We start from the raw sequence: 23362 nt of genomic DNA on the forward strand, positions 1-23362 counted from the left end.
AATTTTTTTAAACAACCATCTTGCTTCAGAAACTATACACTTATTCAACCTATGACGTATTAGTAAGATATTTTAAAAATAAAAGTTCTTAACTTTTTTCAGCATTCTTTACCGTTTTAGAGTTAAAAAAAAAAAATATATTAAAAACCGCCTTTCTTTTTTAAAGTAGCTAAATCTTCTTCGTATGAAAAAAAGTCTCTTTTTCTTTGTGGGTAATAGTATAAAATTCTATGTAAAAGGTTTTGGTTTTTTTTATAAAACCTCGAAACATAAATTTCAATGAACGAAAAAAGTGTTGAATCAATGTATGTACAAATGTACATATTTATTTTTGCAAACCATTTATAAGTGTGTAACACTAACATCATGCGAACTTCAAAAATTCCTTACGAAATTATCAATTAAATTTTGCTGATTTGTAACCCCTACCTTCATATTGAAAAAAAAAAAAATCACCCATAAGACTTGAAACCTGATATCTTATAGGTCATGATTTTAGCTGATTGCTGCGTAACGCATTTTTTTTTTATTTGAAAATTTTTACCATAATTTCAATTAATTTCCTTCTTTACCTTTTTTTCAAATAAATAAGAAGTCGACGTTTGCATTTGTAGACAATCACAAGCAACGATTTTAATTCGATTATAACAATGTCATCAGTATTATGCAAGGCTGACAGATATTTAATAATAAAAAAAATAAAAATAAATATGGGTCACTGTTGATCAAGGTGTTATGTTTTTTTTTTTTGTATTGGAGTTAAAATTAAATGTTCAACTTGTATTTCGCCAAATGATTCCTATTGTTTTTCAGTTGCCGGCTTAGTTTGAAATCTAATCGCGAGCGAAAAGAACGTTCTTAAGTTACCGGGAAAAATCTTGTTTTGTTTTTTAAAATTCTTTCTATCCAGTGAGAAATTCTTGGAATCCAGTGATAAATATTTGAGTTGAAGCAAAAAAAAAAACAACACACAAAAAGAAATACATATTTGAATTGTGACTTCCTGAGATACATATTGTGTTTTTGTTTTTATGTGGAACATTTTTTTAGAACTCATGAATTGAAAAAATAAAATCAGTGTCACGTTGCAAAATGACGTCAAAAACTCATATATTACTTGATGAAGGTACGAAACTAATTTGTAGTGTGGTGATTAAAATAATTTATTCTTGTATTTTGAACGGCTTTTTTGAACTTAAAGAAATATACCAAATGAAAATGTTATATCAAGAAATTGAAGTTCAATACTTAAGTGCTATTATCATTGAAGTTACTAAAGAATAGTAAAAAGTGTTGCAAAGTGGCTCTTATACAAAAACTTGATGAAGAACTTTTTTGTATTCCTAACACCACTAATTATTTCAAAACTCTATTTTGCGAAAAATACCATTTATTTGTAGGTTTTTTGTTCCTTTTTTTATCTGTAGAACAATGTTTTGTTGAGATCAAATTGAAATATGTGTTTGGTTTATAAATAAATTTTAGAAACTTTTCATACTTTTTTGAAAATTGCAATATAAAATATAAACCAGTGTCAAGCAACTCAATTTTTTTCAGGATGCTCCTAAAACAGTTAAATATTTTGAAGCTAGATGGTGTGCGAATATAAAAAAAAAGTTTTATTGAATAAATTTTTTCCAATTTTAAACCAATGTTTAAGTGAAAGAATTGTGTAAACAAAATTTAATTAAGGACAGCGGAAAACAAATAATGGTTCAAAGTAGCTAGGGGTTCTTTTTTGAAGATTCGGAATGAAAATGTTACCAAATTCTGAGAGTCCTTGTTGGACTTTCAGCATATTCTATGTGGACCATTTTTTTTGAAAATCCCGTTTTGGCAATTGTATGATAATACCGAACACCAAAGATTTTCATGTTATAATAACTCGGTATACGCGATGCGGAAAAAATTTGCTCACATGAAAATCTATTTAAATTGCACAAGCCAAACGCGAAAAAATTTTTCCCACGGGAGAATCAATTTTGAGGTGTGAAAATAAAAATTGGAGCGAATTTTTGTTTTCTGAAATAGCTTATGAAATAGCTAATGAAGACCAAATATGTAGTCAAAATTTTAAGAAATTGGATAATTCTTATGAAACGAAATTTAAATGCACTTATTTTGCATTCATTTTTTATGTAATTTTTTTAATTTATCTACAATAATATTTTTTTTATTAGGTTTTTATTTTAAATAAATGAGTTAAAATTAAATTTAAAATGAAATAAAACTTAAATTCTCATGCCTGATTCCCAATATTGCGCTTTTTATAAAAAAAAAAATGTTTTAAGTAAAGGAAAAAAAATATCTCATTTCATTTTTTCAAACCCTCTAAGTTATGAAATATTGCCTCGGAATACAGAAATTTAAGGCAAGACCCTCAATCTGTTTAAAATTTTGAAGCAATTGTTAGGACAGTATGAAGACCACAAATAGAACATTATTAAGCAGTAATACGACCGAGTTTTTAAACTATTTTTTCAAAATTTAATAAAAATATCTGGAGGCATTGTTAAGTAGTGAAAAAACAGCCTTATTACAAAACTAGCAGAATTGATCAAGTCCAAAAACCAATTAAACCCTCTACATTTTTATGCAATGAAATGAAGCATTTGTTAAAAATTTTGGACTAATTTTGCAAGTCCCTGTCGTTAAGAAAAAAGTTTCGTTTTTTTAAGTAAATTTAATTCCGAAAATTATAAGAAATTATGGTCACGTCACTAAGATTTGAAATAAATTCAGGAGCAGATATCATGCGAATATCATGATCAAAGTTTTTCAATTAATTTCCTTTTATAGAATACGAAGACCAAAAATCACACTTCAAACCTAGATGGCCTAGACACAGCTTTGCTAGAATATTAATACTTTCTGCATTAGTTCTAATAGCTCTTCTACTCACTGTCCTCTATTATGGAGAATATTTTCAAACAGAAGGTAAGATCTTGCTAGTTTCTTAACTTTCATATTTTCTTTACATCAATATTTACTGTTTTAGAAGTCCTTCACGGTACAATGCACATAAATTCAGCTCATACGGTTCTTAAGAGCTCATCAAAATTTGAAAATATTCCTTCAAGAAAACGTATCAAAAAACAACTGATCGAAGAACTATTTCCCGAAGAAATTGTCAAAAAATGGAGTAAATTTCAACATCATCGATATCAAAGAATGCGTTTTAAACGTGATCTTATTTCTGACGAAATGATAGATCCCATGGAATCAGATTTCAATGAACTTCGAATCAAAATTCGTGATAAACGTACGAAAATTGAACTTTCTAAATTAGAAAAAGACTATGCCAAATGTAAGCAAGAAGCTCTTAGTCACAGTGATTGTATGGATACTTTTATAAAAATGTATAAAATAGCTAAAGATATTAGCGAGAAAATGGAAAAAATGAAACAGATATTTCGAGATAGTGAAATTCATTTGCATGCAAATTCGATGTCTTCTTCGATGGAGAAATATTTAGATAAGAAAAAAGCTTTAAAACCTAAGGAAAAAGTAAAAGAAGAAGAAGTATTGTACAAAACAACCGAAAAAACTAAGCAAAAACTGAAGAAGTTGATACAAGACGATGCTGACGAACTAATACCTTCAGATGATGTTTGGGTCGAAGAGGATAAACTTCCACTTCCGGGGTTCGAAGTATTGAAGCAAACAACTGAAAAAGTCAAACCTGGACTAAAAAAACTGATACAAGGTGATGACGAAGAACTCGAAGAAGATAAACTTCCAGACACCGCCGCCGTAGAAGCTTTGGACCCAACAACAGAATCACCAAAACAAGGACTGAAGAAATTGGTTCAAGACACAGAAGATGAGCTAATACCTTCGGATAATGTTTGGATCAAGGATGATCAACTTCCAGTATCCAAGGTAGAAATACAGGATCCAACAACAGAATCAGCGAAACCGGGACTGAAAAAATTGGTACCAGACGGTGAAGATGAGCTAATACCATCGGATGATGTTTGGGTCAAGGATGATAAACTGCCAGTTACTGTGGTAGAAGTATTGAACGAAACAACAGAATCAACGAAACAGGGACTGAAGAAACTGGTACCAGACGGTAATGATGAGTTAATACCATCGGATGATGTTTGGATCAAGGATGATAAACTTCCTGTCACTGGGGAAGAAATATTGGACCCAACCACAGAATCATCAAAACACGGTCTGAGGAAATTGGTACTAGATGATGGACGTATACTATGGGTTAAGAAAGGTACACTCCCAAGTTTAGATAAGAAACCAGTTTTTCCAGTGACTTTGAACACATCAATTGATGAATCAAAACAAAATCAATCTGAAAATTTAAATATTGAAGACTCTTTTATGTCGGAAATTGAAATTTCTTCAACCACTTTTACTTCGGTAATAAATGAAACGACTGATGAAATATCATTTTTAGACATTCAGGATCGGAATGGCAGTACCACACTCAAAATTTCTACAGAATTTGATGATTTTGATGAAGTAACCGACAATTTTAAGGTGGATCCATTGGATATGATCCAAATTGAAAAACCTAACAAGACAACTGATTATGACAGCGAACCAATGACTGACGGTTTTGAAGAAATTGACAGTGAATTTGTCACTTCTTCCGAGCCAACCACTTTTCGGTTTGAAGAATCTCCAAAAGAAATCGATACTAAAACAACGTTAGACTTGGACTTTGGCCTTCTAGAAGAAAATTCTTCTACTACTGAAAGTTTTCATACAGTTTCCGACGAATTATTTGATCAAGGGGAGGTGACTTCTTCTACCGATAGTTGGAAACAAAAAGTTGTCACTGATACTTTCAGTATTGATTTGAGCGAAGATTTCATAGATCAGTTGAACGTTACTTCTGAAGGTTTTAATACTGCAACCGAAAATTTTGAGAACATTTCTGACGGAACTGAAGGTTTTGAAAATATCGACCAATATTCGTCCACAAGTGTTCCAGTTTTTGATGAGTTCTTGGAAATTTCTTCAACCTCCTCTGATAGCTTAAATGAAGATCAGCCTGGAGAACGATCTAATGACAATATTCAACCTGGAATCAAAACGGTGCTTTCAAATTACACAACCGATGTCGAAATCACTTATAGTGGAAAATGTGTTGTTACAACAACAACAACAACTGTTTCCATCACTACACCACCTCAGAATTCAACTACTGAAGATTGTCAAATTCAAGATCCATTAACAGAAGGTCCTATGACAGAAGAACTTCCACAGGCCCGAAAACCTACCAAAGAAGAACTTACAACGACTTCAAAAACACCATTAAAAGAACATCCATTGGACGATCCAAGCAGCAAGGAAAATATGCTTGATGAAGAAAAGGCTTCAAAACTTACAACAACAACGCTTACATCAGTTCAGAAAAAATGGCTAGAAACATTCAAAGAAGGATCGAAAGACGCCTCGAAAAATTTGACAGAAATTACAAATACCAATTCGGAACTAATTGATACATTTGGGGAAACAGATGACATGAATGTTCATAAATTTGGCCCGAAAATGAATCCGAATAATATGGCAACGGGAGGTGAGTTTAACTCACTGAACTCAGTTTAACTGAATGAACTGACTGAACTCATTGAGCTGACTGAATTCACTTAACTAACTGAACTGATTGAACTCACCGAACAGATTGAAATGGCGGAACTGATGGGAGTGACTGAACTGACTGAACTGACTGAGCTGATTGAACTGAATGAACTAACTGAACTGATTGAACTGACTGAACTGACTGAACTCATTGAGCTGACTGAATTCACTTAACTAACTGAACTGATTGAACTCACCGAACAGATTGAAATGGCGGAACTGATGGGAGTGACTGAACTGACTGAACTGACTGAGCTGATTGAACTGAATGAACTAACTGAACTGATTGAACTGACTGAACTGACTGAACTGACTGAACTGACTGAACTGACTGAATTGACTGAATTGACTGAACTGACTGAACTGATTGAACTGACTGAACTGACTGAACTGACTGAACTGACTGAATTGACTGAATTGACTGAACTGACTGAACTGACTGAACTGACTGAACTGACTGAACTGACTGAACTGACTGAACTGACTGAACTGACTGAACTGACTGAACTGACTGAATTGACTGAACTGACTGAACTGACTGAACTGACTGAACTGACTGAACTGACTGAACTGACTGAACTGACTGAACTGACTGAACTGACTGAACTGACTGAACTGACTGAATTGACTGAATTGACTGAACTGACTGAACTGACTGAACTGACTGAACTGACTGAACTGACTGAACTGACTGAACTGACTGAACTGACTGAACTGACTGAACTGACTGAATTGACTGAACTGACTGAACTGACTGAACTGACTGAACTGACTGAACTGACTGAACTGACTGAACTGACTGAACTGACTGAACTGACTGAATTGACTGAACTGACTGAACTGACTGAACTGACTGAACTGACTGAACGATTGAACTGACTGAACTGACTGAACTGACTGAACCGACTGAACCGACTGAACTGACTGAACTGACTGAACTGACTGAACTGACTGAACTGACTGAACTGACTGAACTGACTGAACTGACTGAACTGACTGAACTGACTGAACTGACTGAACTGACTGAACTGACTGAACTGACTGAACTGACTGAACTGACTGAACTGACTGAACTGACTGAACTGACTGAACTGACTGAACTGACTGAACTGACTGAATTGACTGAACTGACTGAACTGACTGAACTGACTGAACTGACTGAACTGACTAAACTGACTGAATTGACTGAACTGACTGAACTGACTGAACTGACTGAACTGACTGAACTGACTAAACTGACTGAACTGACTGAACTGACTGAACTGACTGAACTGACTGAACTGACTGAACTGACTGAACTGACTGAACTGACTGAACTGACTGAACTGACTGAACTGACTGAACTGACTGAACTGACTGAACTGACTGAATTGACTGAATTGACTGAACTGACTGAACTGACTGAACTGACTGAACTGACTGAACTGACTGAACTGACTGAACTGACTGAACTGACTGAACTGACTGAACTGACTGAACTGACTGAATTGACTGAACTGACTGAACTGACTGAACTGACTGAACTGACTGAACTGACTGAACTGACTGAACTGACTGAACTGACTGAACTGACTGAATTGACTGAACTGACTGAACTGACTGAACTGACTGAACTGACTGAACTGACTGAACGATTGAACTGACTGAACTGACTGAACTGACTGAACCGACTGAACCGACTGAACTGACTGAACTGACTGAACTGACTGAACTGACTGAACTGACTGAACTGACTGAACTGACTGAACTGACTGAACTGACTGAACTGACTGAACTGACTGAACTGACTGAACTGACTGAACTGACTGAACTGACTGAACTGACTGAACTGACTGAACTGACTGAACTGACTGAACTGACTGAACTGACTGAACTGACTGAACTGACTGAATTGACTGAACTGACTGAACTGACTGAACTGACTGAACTGACTGAACTGACTGAACTGACTGAACTGACTGAACTGACTGAATTGACTGAATTGACTGAATTGACTGAACTGACTGAACTGACTGAACTGACTGAACTGACTGAACTGACTGAACTGACTGAACTGACTGAACTGACTGAACTGACTGAACTGACTGAATTGACTGAACTGACTGAACTGACTGAACTGACTGAACTGACTGAACTGACTGAACTGACTGAACTGACTGAACTGACTGAACTGACTGAACTGACTGAACAGACTGAATTGACTGAACTGACTGAACTGACTGAACTGACTGAACTGATTGAACTGACTGAACTGACTGAACTGACTGAACTGACTGAACTGACTGAACTGACTGAACTGACTGAACTGACTGAACTGACTAAACTGACTGAACTGACTGAACTGACTGAACTGACTGAACTGACTGAATTGACTGAACTGACTGAACTGACTGAACTGACTGAACTGACTGAACTGACTGAACTGACTGAACTGACTGAACTGACTGAACTGACTGAACTGACTGAACTGACTGAACTGACTGAACTGACTGAACTGACTGAATTGACTGAATTGACTGAACTGACTGAACTGACTGAACTGACTGAACTGACTGAACTGACTAAACTGACTGAACTGACTGAACTGACTGAACTGACTGAACTGACTGAACTGACTGAACTGACTGAACTGACTGAACTGACTGAACTGACTGAACTGACTGAACTGACTGAACTGACTGAACTGACTGAACTGACTGAACTGACTGAACTGACTGAACTGACTGAACTGACTGAACTGACTGAACTGACTGAATTGACTGAATTGACTGAACTGATTGAACTGGCTGAACTGACTGTGGTGACCGAATTAATCGAACTGATTGAACTGATAATCTTTTGCGTCTTTTAAATTTTGTATACATAATTTAGGGAACAATAAACAGCTTATGACCCTCTGTGACTACTTGGCAAAGCAAACTCGAAGTAAAGTGACCTCTAGTCCAGAACAAAGTGAAGACATTACCCCTTCACCAAACATCCAATTTACTAGCCGAGGTCCTGGTTTTCCCGTAACTGGTGAAACAATGAAAGCTTCAGCACAATTTTTCATCAATCCTAACTTTGGTGTTCCGTCAATCCCGGTTTGCTTTTACATTACCCCAGCAAGTTTTCGAATGATGATGCAACCATTCTGGTCTCCATTCTTTGGAATGCAAGGCTTAGGTGGTGGTGGAAATACTGGTGGCTCAGGAAATTCTGGTAATGGTGGAGTATTTATTGTACCACCTTCATTTGGTAACATGCAAAATAGTGGAAATTTCTTTGGTCATACCAGTCCATCGGGAAGCGGGTGAGTTTGAATTCTTCAACTGGGGAAGTCCCTTGTTAATAGTGTTTTTTAGATCCCAGGGCAACATTCCGAATATATTCTCCAAGAGTGCCTCATCTCAACAACAACAACAAAAACAACAACAATTCTTCTGCACTTACATGCAAAATTCTGGTAAACAGTCAGGATCAGTTGTTAACAATCGAGGCTTCAATAGTATCAATTTCAAGCTGCGAAATTCTTCAGGAAATGTTTCCTCACCTTCGGACATTATCTATTCCTCGTATTGGAATAAACTACCAGGATATCATGGATCTAATTTGGGTCAAGCAGATCGCTTTCAGTGTCCAATTGATGGAGATGTTCCCTGTTATGGTGGACATGAGTGTGTTCCGGAGAAGAAATGGTGTGACGGAACTGTGGACTGCTCCGATGGCAGTGATGAAGCAGCTTGTACCTGTCGGAATAGAATTCTACAAAACAGAATTTGTGATGGATATCAAGATTGTCCACTGGGAGAAGATGAGGTATTACTTTTGGAGATTTTTATCAAATTTTTGGAGAGTTTGAATATTTTTCTTGATAGATTGGTTGTTTTGGTTGTGAGAACTTTATGTACTCTTGCTATGATAATGAAGAAGAATTCCAAAGAGCCAATCGGTCTACACTTGCTATGTGTTACAGTTCTGCAGAACGGTGCGATGGAGTAAGGAACTGCATCAATGGCAGGGATGAAATGGGGTGTAACTTAATAGTTGGTGATCTAACTCACCATATGGTAGGTTTTTTTCGAAATGGGCCAAATGAGTCTTTATCAATGTTTTCTTTGTTCTTCAAGTCCCATGCAGCATCCGGATCATCTGGTTTTCTCTACCGCAACTATCATGGAGAGTGGTACCCTGTATGCAACAATGCCCACCGATGGGCTCGGGAAGCCTGTTCCGAAGAACTTGGCGTTCTTGCTGAAGACCCAAGTATCACCTTCCAAGAAGTCGAAGTACCAGGTCCGTTCATTGAATCTCACCACAGTGGTGGATCTCAATTCTCGGACTCCTGTCAAAAACGAGATGGAGATAAACTGAGCGATATCGCTGCTCATGTCATGTGTCCACAACCCAAATGCGGTATTATTCAAGAATTGACTTCACCATTGATGCGATCCAGACGTCGTCGTCGACGTCGCCATATCTCTGAATCTCTAACTGATGAAAGCCGCATTGTTGGAGGAACTTACAGTGAGCCACTTCAATGGCCATTTGTTGTGGCAGTCTATCGAAATGGAGACTTCCATTGTGGAGGAACTATTTTCTCCGAACAATGGGTGAGACACTTTTTATTTTTCAAAACTCATTCCTAAAGGACATTTTGTATCCTTTCTATTTTAATAGATTATCACAGCTGCCCACTGCACCATCAAATTTGAAAATTATTTCTACGAAGTACGTGCAGGAATGCTGCGTCGTTCGAGCTTCTCCTCGTCGACACAGATCCATCATGTCACACATGTGGTCGTCCATCAGATGTATGAACGTCGAACTATGAAAAATGACTTGGCCCTGCTGCGGATAGATACCCCTCTGCGGTTTAACAGGTGGGTAAAGCCAATTTGCCTACCAGACTTGGGACGAACGACAATGGGCTCTGATTGGATTTGGGGACCAGAAGTCAACACCATTTGCACCGTAGTCGGATGGGGTGCTGTACGAGAAAAAGGACCTGGAAGTGAGTATTATCTATGTCTGTAGTAGGTATATTGAGGAGGTGTATGGGATTGGTGGGATTGCAGATATGATTTTCAAATTCTCTTACACTGACATTGCAAACGTTCAATTAGGTGACCGCTTGAAAGAAGTCCAACTGCCAATTCGCAGACGATGCACCGAGAAAGATGACCAAGAGGCCGAAGATATATGTGCGGGCGAGGCAGTCGGCGGAAGGGATGCCTGCCAAGGTGATTCAGGTGGGCCACTTTTCTGCCGCAGTGTGTCCAATAACAATGAATGGTATCTGGCTGGGGTGGTTAGTCATGGCAACGGATGTGCTCGAGCTAGTGAGTTCGGCGTCTACACCCGAGTTGCATTGTATCTAGATTGGATTGCGATGGCCATGAAGCCGGAGTTCCTTCCAAAGGTGCAACCGAAACAATTGTGTCCTGGTTATGTTTGCATTTGGGGTGGCAAACGTTGCTTACACCAGTCGAAGAGATGTGATCGTCTGGTAGATTGTTTAGGCGGTGAGGATGAAGTTGGTTGCATTTACAATTACATTCCGGATGTTGGTGCTGGTGTTGGTACTGGACGAAATGCATCAACGACTTTAGTTGATGTGATGGATGAGGCAGATCAAGATGGAACCGCCACAACAACAGAGACTGATGGCCGAATTGATGGGAAAAATTTCAATGGTGCAACTGACACAGAACCATCATCGTTGGAAATGCCAGACGATAATATGGCCATCGAATCAACTGATGATGATGAGGATGAAACAACAAATTCACCCTCCTCAACTTTGTTAGTTGAGACGATAAGCGAAAAAGTCGTTACTATTGTAGAGAATAGTGAGAGTGTTGGAACTTCAGTAGACCCAATTACCGAACTGAATCCTTTGTTGTTTTCTCCTTCGACATTCTTCCCGATATCGTCCGAGACTGACCAATCTAAGTTGAAAGGTTTGGCAGTTAAATTTTTAGATACAATCGAATTGCAAATTGCAACAACTGCTGCTAGTACTGAGGGTTTGGATGCAAATACGAGTCCACTCACAACATCAAGTAGTGGTGTCACTTCGATAACTGGATTTGGAGATTTTCAAGCTGATTTGGGTGGTGGCGGCGGTGAAGTTAGTTCGGAGAGTTCGACAGCGGTGCATAAGCGAGAAAATGCTACGGAAAAGGAAACTGCACCGGCTCCTACTCCGGCATTGAAACTCAAAACCATGCCAAAGAAAATTGCCCAGAAATTCGTATGTGAAAAGTAAGTCTGTTTTTAGTAGTTATAAGGGGGGTTGATTCTTCTTAAAACACGAATGCTAATGAGTGTTTTTTTGTATGGCTATGTTTTTAGGATTCCACAAATCATTGATATTGGCAATAGATGTGACAGAATCGCTGACTGTGAAGATGGAACGGATGAGGATGGATGCACTTGCCGGCAGTATTTGAAAGTGAGAAGAATAATTTTTTAAACTGATGGTTTATTTTGAAATCTAAAATTACCACTTATTAGTGCAACAATCCCTTTAGCGATAGTCAGAAGTCTGTATATGGAAAATACTATAATTTTGCAGTTAAGAAAATTAAGGCGCCATCCGAAATAAAAATGATTCGTTTCGAAGGAATTTTATTTTTATGTTGAAAGAAAGGGGGTAGTAAAACGTTCTGAGCTAGTATAGGAGGTAGAGATAGAGACACGAAATATAAGAGAAATATAATTTTTTTTTGCTTTATTCAGTAGGTATATCATTAGGTAACAGAAAAGACTAATATGAATTTTTTTTCAATGATAAGATGAAGGCGTATTTCTGGATGATCACAAACGTTTTAATTTCAAATACATAATTTTAAAAAAATGGCGTCTCTACAGTGAATCACTACGCAAAAAACGGCATTCAGAAACAGTTTCTTGACTCTTTTTCCAAAACAAAGAAGTAAAAAACGCCAGATAGTTTCCGGCTTTTTTTTTAAATTTTTTTTGTGTCTCTTTTTTTTATTTTTAGAATTGGAAATTTCATATTTAGAAATGGAAAAAGCACCAGTAGTGGAGTAACTAAAGCTCAAAAATTGGCAATCTTAGGGAACCCGGTCGAACAGCTTTGATTTTGAAGATCTTTTTTTTTTCAAACGTCGGTAATTAAAAATACTTTAAAGTCTATAGATTAAAAATTGCCGGTGTTGCCGTTTTGATTTTTTAAATTTTATTAAAGATTTTTGTGAACCAAAAAATTTTTTTTTCTTAAATCTCATAAATTAATTGATGCCAAAAGATTGTCTAGGAAATTCAAGAAAAAAAAATATATGGGAGTGAGGGACAATCTTTCATCGTTCAAGCGATAGATGCAATTTTCTTATTAATTGACTTCAAACACAAAAAAAAATATTTGAACACAACGGCAACACCTACAATATTTAAATGTACATTTTTAAAAAGCTAGAAGCTTAGTCATATTTGTAAAATCAAAATTAAGTTCATTGAATTAAGGGCTTTTGAAAGAATGGTAACTCAACTCAGATTTTTGAAAAAAAAAAATTATTGAAAAAATTTTAACATGTGGTTTTTAAAACTTTTTCGTAATATAAAATGCATTTTTTTTTCAATTTTTTTTTGGCCACATTTATTATGATTTGAAATTATAAAAGGAAATGTCAATATGTATTACGGTTTATGAAAAAAATTAAAAAGTATTTCATTTTCGAAGAACTTTTTTTAATAAAAGTTTTGAAAAAAAATTTAACTTATTTTTTTTTAAAGTTCAACTTCTAAATATAAAATTATTTTTTATTCATTTAATAACCCTTACTGTTGAAAGTTATATAGCAAAAATTTAAAGTTCATATTTACCACAGTCTTTGAGAAAATCAATTATTTCAATGCAAAAATTCAGTTTTTATCAAAAAAAACCCATTGAAATTGAAGTATAATTTTTAATTTTTTTTTAAACTGTAATATATATTACCTTTTCCTCTTCGAAATTCAACTGATAATATTTATGGTCAAAAATTTTTTAAAAATAAATTCATATTTTATAAGAAAAAGTTTTGAAAAAAGTCATTTAAAATTTTTTTTTTAAACATTTTTTTTTTTTAATTCTGAGTTTGAGGACCATTTTTTCAAAAACTCTTCATTAAATTTAGTGGATTTAAATTTAAGAAATAAGAATGAGCTTCTGGCTTTTTAAAAATGTATTTTAAAATATTGTAGGTGTTGCCGTTGTTTTCAAAATATTTTTCTTGTGTTTGAAGTCAGATTGTGAGAAAATTGCATTTATCGCTTAAACGATGGAAGATTGTCCCTTACTCTCTTATACTTTTTTTCCTTAAATTACCTAGAGAATGTTTTGCTATCATTTGTTTTATGAAATTTAACCAAAAAAAATGGTTTTGTTCAAAAAAAATTTAATTTTAATTTTAAAAAACAATACAGCAATTTTTAATCTAAAGACTTTAAAGTATTTTTAATTACCTACGTTTGAAAAAAAAAAAACATCAAAATCAGAGCTGTTCGGCTGGGTTCCCTAATAATTTGCTTTAGTTACTCTACTACAGAAATGAAGAATTTTTTGCTTTTTTTTCCGAAAAAAAAAATCTGGTGTAATTTTCTATGACGTTAGTTCCGGGATCCCATTGAAAACCCTGCTAAATATGTAGCTTACATAAATTAGTGCTTTTGCTTCCAAGATTCTTTCAATTAATAAAAAAAAAAATCCGTTAAAAAATTTTTAAAAATTTTATTTTAAAAATTCTGTCCTTAGTTAATATTTTAATTTTTTAAAGGGGGTGAATAGCGGGCCCCCTCAAATGCGAATTTTACTTGCCTCAACCCAACCTAAACCCTTAAGATTTTTGACGCAGACCAACCTGTATAAATACTTATTTGTTGTAACGGCTCTAAATATTTTAGGTTTTTCCCCCAAATTTTTTGTTTAACAGTAAAAAAGCGTTCATTTTTACTTCTATGAAGGATTCGTAAAAAAATCGAACTCGAGTAAGCTATCAGATATAACATCATGCAACTATAATAATAAAGAATACGAAAAAAGTTGGTCCAGTTATAAAGGTTTTTTCGGAGACTCCCTTGAGTTGATGTTGATATTTTTTTAGAACGTAAATTGTTGATATTTTTTTTAGAACGTAAATTACCATATAATGTAGCTTATATAGAAAAAAACTAATTTTTCTCATTAAGGGATTTTACGATTTTTACTATAAACTTTTATGACATTTTTTTAAGTCATAGAACTGTTTTCTTCTTTTCTAACACTCTCGTATACAAATTATTTCGAAAATTTTAATTACAGAAACGTTTCAGTATCAGCTATTGAAGTATTGCAGGGTCCAGAGTGTTCATGAAACTATTCTTTAAATTAATAAAAAAAAATCAATATTTTTTTTGGAAAATCAATTTTTTTAAACGACCGATGAATGTTCCTGAAATTTTGTTTTAAATGTTAAAGAAATTTCCTTTAAGAAAATTGACACAAGTATTCTGTGTTGCATATTTTGGAGCTAGGGCAAAATATTTCACACCTGTTTTTAGGCCTTTAATGACTTTTTCACGTTTTCCTAGGCATTTTGTATAATTGTATGACGAGACATACGAATTGTTTTTTATTATTGTTATTTTCTTTATTTTTTAGAACTTCATATTGTAATAGGTATTTGAATTATCCTAATTATTATTTTGGCCTTTTCTTCCTTACCAATAGGGTCCACTTAACATACTCATATGTGACGGAAAGATAGACTGTGAAGACTTTACAGACGAAGATGACTGTGGTAAGCCCTTTAAATGAAGTAAAACACACTTTTCAAAAAATTGACATTTTTTTAATTGTCTATCAAGGAAATTGTACTTCGACACAATTCCCCTGCCCTCTATCAAAAACTTGTATTAACTCTACAAGTCGATGTGATGATATCGTTGATTGTCAATTCAAGGAAGATGAAAAAGATTGCTGTAAGCAAACCATATAAAAACACTCAACTCCAAAGTATTCAAACATTTTAAAATTTATTCTTTCAGTTGCCCTAACAAACGGACGTGAAATTCATCTCGATTCCCTCAAACAACCAAAACTTCAAAGTGCCGGAATTTTCTCTCGCAATTTCAATGGTCAATGGCGTGTTGTATGCTCACACGAAACCGATTATCATGAACATGTTGCCAAAACAGCCGAAGAAGTCTGTTCTCTACTCGGTTTCAAAGGAGCCCAATTCCATAATACAACTGAAATAACCCAAGCTACAATAGTTCCCATCGATCCTGACCTTGTTCAAATGGAATTCCCAAAAAGTCGCCATGCAGTTGGTGACAGTGGACACTTTTCAAAACATTCAACTCATCATTTAACTATGAAATTACCACCAGTTTCACCACGAAGTGAACGACTTGAAAAATCATCCATCGGAAATTGTCAAGGTTTATTTATTGAATGTGTTCCGAAATCAAACGGAAGTAGACCTTTGAAAACTTTAACTCCCGGAAATGAAATTATTCCGAAAACTTTAGATATTCCCGGATTCAAACCTTCATCAAATAAAAATCCAACAACTATTTCGGAGCTATTTGCGGATAAGAAAGATGAAATTTTGGATAAATTAAATAAACTTATCGACAAAAAGAAAACGGTTCTTGTACATGATAAATTGCACGAAGGTGTGGAGAAAGAACATTGGCCATGGTTGGTTAGTGTATATGCTAATGGTGAATTATGGTGTATTGGTGTTTTGGTGGATAAACATTGGGTTCTTGTACATGAATCTTGTTATATTGGTGTAAGGTGAGTTAGAGACGTTTGTTGAATTGAAAAAGTTATGCCACTTTGACGATTTTTCGGAAAAGTAAACAATTTTTGGCTCGTTCCTTTGGGCTTCTGCTAGGTACTTCTGTTTGGATTAAACTCACTTTCTTCCTTAGAAAAAAAGTCTTTGAATGTAGTGATGGGAACTATCGAATAAAAATTATCAAACTATCGATAGTTGTAAAATATTCATTTATTCTACAGTTTTAAATCATTCATTCATTCAATCATTCAGTTACTATTTTCATTCGAATAGTTTTTTTCATTCGATAGTTTTTTATTCGATAGTTTTTTCATTCGAATAATTTTTTCGATTCGATAGTTTATTCCATAGTTTTTATCCGATAGTTTATTCGATATTTTTTTTTCGATAGTTTATTCGATAGTTTTTATTCGAATGAATAAATGAATGAATGAATGAACTTTTCGATAGTTCAAATCATGCAGTTACTAACTATTGATAGTTCAAATCATTCGATAGTTCCAATCACTACCAGAATGCACTCAGAAGTGGTAGACGGACACAATCCTGAAATTTCGACTTCAGAAAATCCAGAAAACCCGAAAATCAAGAAAACCTTAATCAAAAAAATCCAGAATCCACAAAACCCATATTAAAACTCACAATTGTAACGAATTTTCCCCCAATTCAATTTTCGGTATCACATTCGGGATTTTGGGTTTTCGGGATTCTGGGTTTTCGAAATTTTGGGGTTTCGGAATTTTGAATTTTCAGGATTTTGGGCTTTCGGGATTCTGGATTTTTGGGGTTCTGGGTTTTCGGGATTCTGGGTTTTTGGGATTCTGGGTTTTCTGGATTTTCGGGATTTTGGGATAATGACCCCAACCCCTCAGAAGTACTTACAAGTATAAACTGGATTCCAAAGGAACACAGCAAGTTTTTGAACAAACAAAAAAAATGTCCCCTCTTTTTAAAGGATAAAATCCTTAAGGACTTTCTATAAGCCCATGATAGGGATTAAGCGAATCGTCTACTTCGAAACCCAAATTAACCTTCGTTAAGTAATCGGATCTTAATTTAATTTTTTTTTTTTCAGCCTCGATACGGACTATGTAACCGTTCTACTTGGTGGTGGCAAAAGTAAACAAACCCTCCACAAAAGTCCCCACGAGCAGATTAAACGAGTTGACTGCTTCGATACTGTCGACAACAGCGATGTAATGCTATTGCACCTGGATAATGCCGCCCATTTTACCCGCCATGTGCTGCCGACTTTCCTACCGGATATGTAAGTAGATATCTTTGTTTTTTATATATCCTTTTTTTCGAGAGGATCTGCAGAAGGACCGATGTGCGATAATAATGTGATTGTAATTGAATGAGGCAAACGAATTACAATCATCAGCAATTTGTTAAAAATGTCCTTTTTTGTCTTAATTTTTTTTTTTTCTGGCTAACCATCAGGATATTGACAGAAAAGGATAAAGGAAAATCTTCGAACAAGTGTATGTCAGTGATGCATGATAAATTTGGTGGGATTAAGGTAACTCCGACAATGGACAAGCTAGAGGCGACAATATGTAGCAAGGATAATGAACTATCTTGCTATCAATGGGATCCAAAAGCTATTGTCGACTTCAAATTGAAGCACTTTGGGAAGGACGATGATGGAGATGAAGAAAAACAAGTAACATCATCGAGGACGAAGACGACGCACGGAGATCCAGATGGAGATGAAAAAAGTTTATTGGACTTTTGCAAGGACCTTCACGAAGACAGTCTAAGTTGTGGGTTTTTCTTATAATTTTATTTATATCCACTTAAATAAAACTTGGTCCTTATGTATAGATCCTTACAATCAAGGAGTTATAGTTTGTCGAGAGGAAAATACTGGGTGGTATCCAATGGCATACTACACATTCAATGCAAGCGAATGCAATAATTTGAAGAAACCTTTTGCAGTAAGGACATTGGATAAAGTCTACAGTTTTATACAGGATATCATTGGTTAGTTTTGTATAGTCGAAGTCCCGCACTACACTTTTGAAGCTCATTCGTTCTTCTAATGATACTAATCAATCATTCATGTGCAGCAGAAGTGTCCAAGTCATATTTTCTGTTATCCTTCCATCGTCTTCTTCGTTCATTTCCAAACACTTTAGTTCGGAAAGATTTCCTGCTGCAAGTTTTTATTTCCTGTTCTTTTTGTTTTTCTAATATTTTTCTGTTTTAAAATGTCCTTGCATCCTTTAGTGGATGTCAATTTTCATTTGCACAAATTCATATCCTGGATATGGGATGATGGAGTCGATTTTATTTCATTTCCTTTCTGTCCACTTTTTTTTGTTGCAGATCAGCCAAAATGTAAAAATAGTGAACCAAGACCCCGACCGCATTGTCCATCATTACGATGTCCTTTGGGCAATTGCCTGCTGCCCGACCAGATGTGCAATGGTAAGGTCGACTGTCATGATGGAAGTGATGAGGAAACCGAATTCTGTCGACTTCATAGGAATGGTAAGTTTAAAAAGAATTGGAAAATATTGAGAAGGTAGGTAGGTGGCTTCAGTTCTGAATTAATCTGTGTTGGGAAATATGAAAAATAATCTTAGTGATATTTTTTTCTAGGAATTGATTCGGTACATGTACTTCGAATACAACCGCAATGAAATATTAATCAGGATTGATATGTCTCTTTGACATTTTAATTGAAGTAAATTATCCTTCAAAAATGTGTTATATGGTTCGTTTGCGGATTGTGAATTTCCAAGGACAATATTTCAATCTGAAGTCTTCACGGTTGGTAGGGTTTTTTTTTAAAAGATCTTTTCTGGAAAAGTTCAATGCTTTACGATATGATATTGATGTAAGATTGACAGATTTATCGGCATTGTTATAAGGTCTGGAATTTCATAGCCGAGTAACTTGGGAAAAGATATTTTGTTCTGTTTTACATGAACTGACATGACATTTGTGAAGCTGAGTGACTTTGTTGCTTCTCTCCGCTATACCTTGTTCTAATTTTTGGTAAAATTTTGACGGTTATCAAAAAATGTCCCTTCTTTATAAGCTCATGGCAAAATGGAAATTCAAAAATAGAATTCGAAAACTTCAATATTCATGTTTGTAGATATTTTATTAAGAACAATTTAAATACCACGACACTCACGTAACTCTAAGAAGTAGCTTGCAACCAAAAATCTACAAAAATTTTTTTTAGTTTTTGCTATTTGATGCACACCGACCAGAAAATTTTTTTTTGACAAAAACCATTATTAGATTCAAAGTCCTTTACATTCAGCTTAAATTTTTTGTTCACAACATTTATATGCGATTTTTTACTTGTTTGTCTTCAAACCATTACAAACAAAAAAATAACATTTGTTGCAAATAAAAAAAAAATTGCATTTCAAAAATTTGCATTAAAAAATTCTGATTACAAATAAAAATGTTCTGCATTGGAAAAAAAATCAAGGCAGTTTTTCTAATTTCGTCGAATTTCTTAAAATTTTGATTATTTGACCTTAAATTAGCTTCAATATGATGGGTCGATTTATTGCAAAATTAGTTTAAAGTAGTTTTTGGTGATTTTACACAAACGTTCTTAGAATTAATTTTTTAGGACAAAAAAAAAACCCTACCTGCCATATACCAATTTTAGAAAATATAATTTTCTCAAGAACAGTTCCTTTGATTTTGTTAAAAAAATTCAGGTGTTAACTCTCTTAAACAATGTCTGTTTTTTTTTTTTTTTGAAGGATAAAGTTTTATTTCGAAAATTATTATAATTTCTTCGAAAAGACGAAAGACTGAAACAATCTCTATAAAATTTTTTAAACAAAACTACACCGAAAAAAATTTGATAGTAACAGCTATCAAATTAACATTTTTGAGTGACAAAAGTTCGTCCAACAATTAAAATATCAATTTTGATATTATTTTCATCATCATTATGACATTTTTCAATTCTAAGTTGAAAATAAAAATGAAATTTTTTTTCTTTTTCCTTTTTTATTAAATTAAGTATTTTGTTTAATTTTTCTATAAAATGATATTGCTTTCCTTTTTTAATATTTTTTTTCTTCTTTAAAATGAAACAAAACATTACTGAAAGTGAATATATTTATATAATTTTCCCTATTATACGTGATATTATTGTTTTATTATTTTCTTCCAAATCATGTGATGTAAAATCTTATTACCGGTCTACTTTTTTCAGTAATTCATAGGTTTTACTTCGAAAAATTACAAAGCGCCTTTAAATTAGTACAAATTAAGAGTTTTTTTATTTAATATTTTTTTATAATTTGGAATGAGAAACAGATGAAAAATTGATATGATAAATTGATACTAAAATATCAAAACAAAAGAATTGTGATATTTAAATATCATCCTTATAATAAAAATATTGTTTTGATATTTTAATTTTCATAAAACTCATTTTTCCAGCATTTTTTTGCTGATATTTAAAAAATGTTGAATTGATTTTGGTTTTTTTTTCGGTCTATTTATTTAACTTAAATTGAAATGAGAAACAAAATTTTGAAAAACAATTTTTAGATTTAAAAAAATATTTGATTTTTTTTTTTTGTTGAAAATCAAATTTTTGAAAACGGGAAATGGATTAACTGCTACGAATTGTCAAAATCATTTTATTTAAACAAAATTTGAAAAAAAAACGATTTTTAAGAAAATAGTTTTTTAGAAAACATTGAAATAATCGTCTTATAAAAATTTTACAAATTTTCCAAAAGACACATTTGTGATTTTTTAAAAAATATTAAAAAAAAAAAATATTTTGAAAAATCATATTTTTAAAAACGGATTGATGCATTTTATCGAAATTTCGTTTAAATGTGTTGAGTAATATTTTCTTAAAAATAGCATTTTTTGAAAAATTATAACTGAAAAAAGGGATATCTTACAGACTGAAACATAGAAACTTTGATTCTCTTTCGCTTTTGTTGAGATTTTTACCTTGATGGAATTGAAATTTTTTTTAACCGAAATCAAAAGAACGGCTTAAGTTAGTCAGTACCCACACAAAAATCACAGCAAAACAAAAAACCTGTCTTTTACTGGATTATCCATTAACAATCTCATCCATATCTTTTTCAACAGAATGTAAGGCATCAGAGCTTAAGTGTCGTTCGAGCGGTAAATGTATTCCAAAGACGAAGTTCTGTGACGACATATCGGATTGTGAAGACTTGACCGATGAGCCAACAATTTGTTCTTGCTTCACGTATTTACAGTAAGTCTTCCAGTATACCTATTATACCTATCTATAAGCTTTATCACAATACAATTCCATTTCCCATATTGTCTCCTACCTCTTTCCACTTTGAAAAATATTTCCCTTTGTATTCTATCCATTCCATAGGGCTACAGATCCAAGTAAGATATGCGATGGCATACGAAACTGTTGGGACAAAAGCGACGAGAGCTCAGTGCTGTGCAATTGTACATCAGATCGATTCCCATGCGGAAGGTAATTTCAAAACTCTCTGACACACTCCCCATTTATCGATTTATTAATCCCTCGAGTATGGTCGTCATGTTCATGTTCCCTTTAAACAGTTCCCGCAGTGAATGCATCCCCAGGGATTTTGTATGTGACAAGGAACCCGATTGTCCAAATGGTGAGGACGAACGATACTGCTATGGCATTGAGCAACCAATTAAGTCCTACAGGTAAGCTCCAGCTATATCCCCCAAAAAGCCACCTGAATACATAATTTAATTGGGCTTCTACTCCATAATTATATGGCCTCTGTAATAAATATTTTTTACTCTTAAGCTCAAAGCCTCAACCACCAGCCGCCCATACATCAGGCTATGGCCAGGTGACTGAACAATCCTATGGAGTATGGCACACCAAATGCTTTCCACGTCACCGACCCCCAGATAGCAATGAAGTAGCCGAAATATGTCGAAAACTGGGCTACAACAACTGGCGACCACCCAGCTATCGACTAATCGATGACAATGCTGACATAGTGGCAGCTACTCATGTCGAAGATGGTGGTTTCACAAAATCACCTGGAAAGTATCGAGATGCTACCAAAGCAGTGGTAATTAATAAATTCTCACCGCTCCATTTGAACGAAGACTTGACCCTGATAATGAAACCAAGTCGACCAATTGCCCAGTTGGTCAAGTGGAATCAAACCGATTCGAGCAATTGCTATCGGCTGGAAGTAAAATGCAATTGAGTGCGTGATAATGTAAAACAAATGAGGGAGAGAGAGAATATCAATACCTTAAAGGCTATTTACTCAATTTGCCACACCATCAAGCAATGTTGTATACTCGTAGGTGTGGACAATTATTTTTTGTATGTGTAAGACTAGAAAATATTTATTTTTTGTACCTACTTTTTTATAAAAAAAATAAAAAATTGGCTTTCTGAAATAAAAAGGTTTCAGTGGCCTAAGAGAAATTCAATCTGACTGAGTTTTGGTGTACCTAAATGGAATTATAAAAACTAACGAGCTAAGTCAATACGCAATAAGGGGTTATTATGGCCTCTTAGATGGCTATGTGAAGTTACACCCCCAAATGCAATTTTTTTTTTTAACGTGCCTGGTTCGATTGCCAAAGGCTATCCCAGAATAGCCCAAGATATTTAGTTCAAAAATTATTATGACAAAACATTTTTTTTTTTTTTTTCAAATTACCAACCTCTTTAAAATCAAAATTTGTTTTTTTTTCAGTGTAAAAATTGTCCTTTTTATCAATGGAAAAAATTTCTGTTCTCGAAAATAATTATGTGTTTTGTGGATTTTTCGGATACACATCGGGACGATTTTGATTTTTAAGGGGGGAAATCCTTCTGGAATTTTTTATTTTTGCATTATTTTTTTTTGCGTAGTAAATTTATTTATCAACCGAAGAAACTATTTTCAGTGGTCTTAGCCTTAAATGAAGCCTCAAAAGTGCGTAGATAGTCCCGAAACTCCGATCCTACCATAGTACGAAAACGTTTTTTTCCGCGCCCTGCA

General features: G+C 34.2%; 1 protein-coding gene across 1 annotated transcript; it reads left to right on the plus strand.

Annotated features, from left to right (window-relative positions):
- The first annotated feature begins 1023 nt into the window (after positions 1-1023).
- Positions 1024-22743, plus strand: LOC129909399 (serine protease nudel). The gene is made up of 21 exons (XM_055986486.1): positions 1024-1126; positions 2800-2937; positions 2999-5545; positions 8449-8899; positions 8952-9405; positions 9465-9656; positions 9717-10199; positions 10267-10600; positions 10713-11853; positions 11944-12043; positions 15302-15371; positions 15439-15552; positions 15619-16375; positions 17455-17646; positions 17823-18145; positions 18207-18365; positions 18711-18875; positions 21480-21612; positions 21742-21849; positions 21939-22052; positions 22159-22743. Exons 1-21 carry the CDS (start codon positions 1093-1095, stop codon positions 22571-22573), a joined length of 8424 nt encoding a protein of 2807 aa, XP_055842461.1. The 5' UTR covers positions 1024-1092; the 3' UTR covers positions 22574-22743.
- Positions 22744-23362: the final 619 nt, after the last annotated feature.

This window comes from Episyrphus balteatus, chromosome 2 (genome assembly GCF_945859705.1).
Source record: "Episyrphus balteatus chromosome 2, idEpiBalt1.1, whole genome shotgun sequence".
In the NCBI taxonomy this organism is placed as follows: Eukaryota; Metazoa; Arthropoda; class Insecta; order Diptera; family Syrphidae; genus Episyrphus; species Episyrphus balteatus.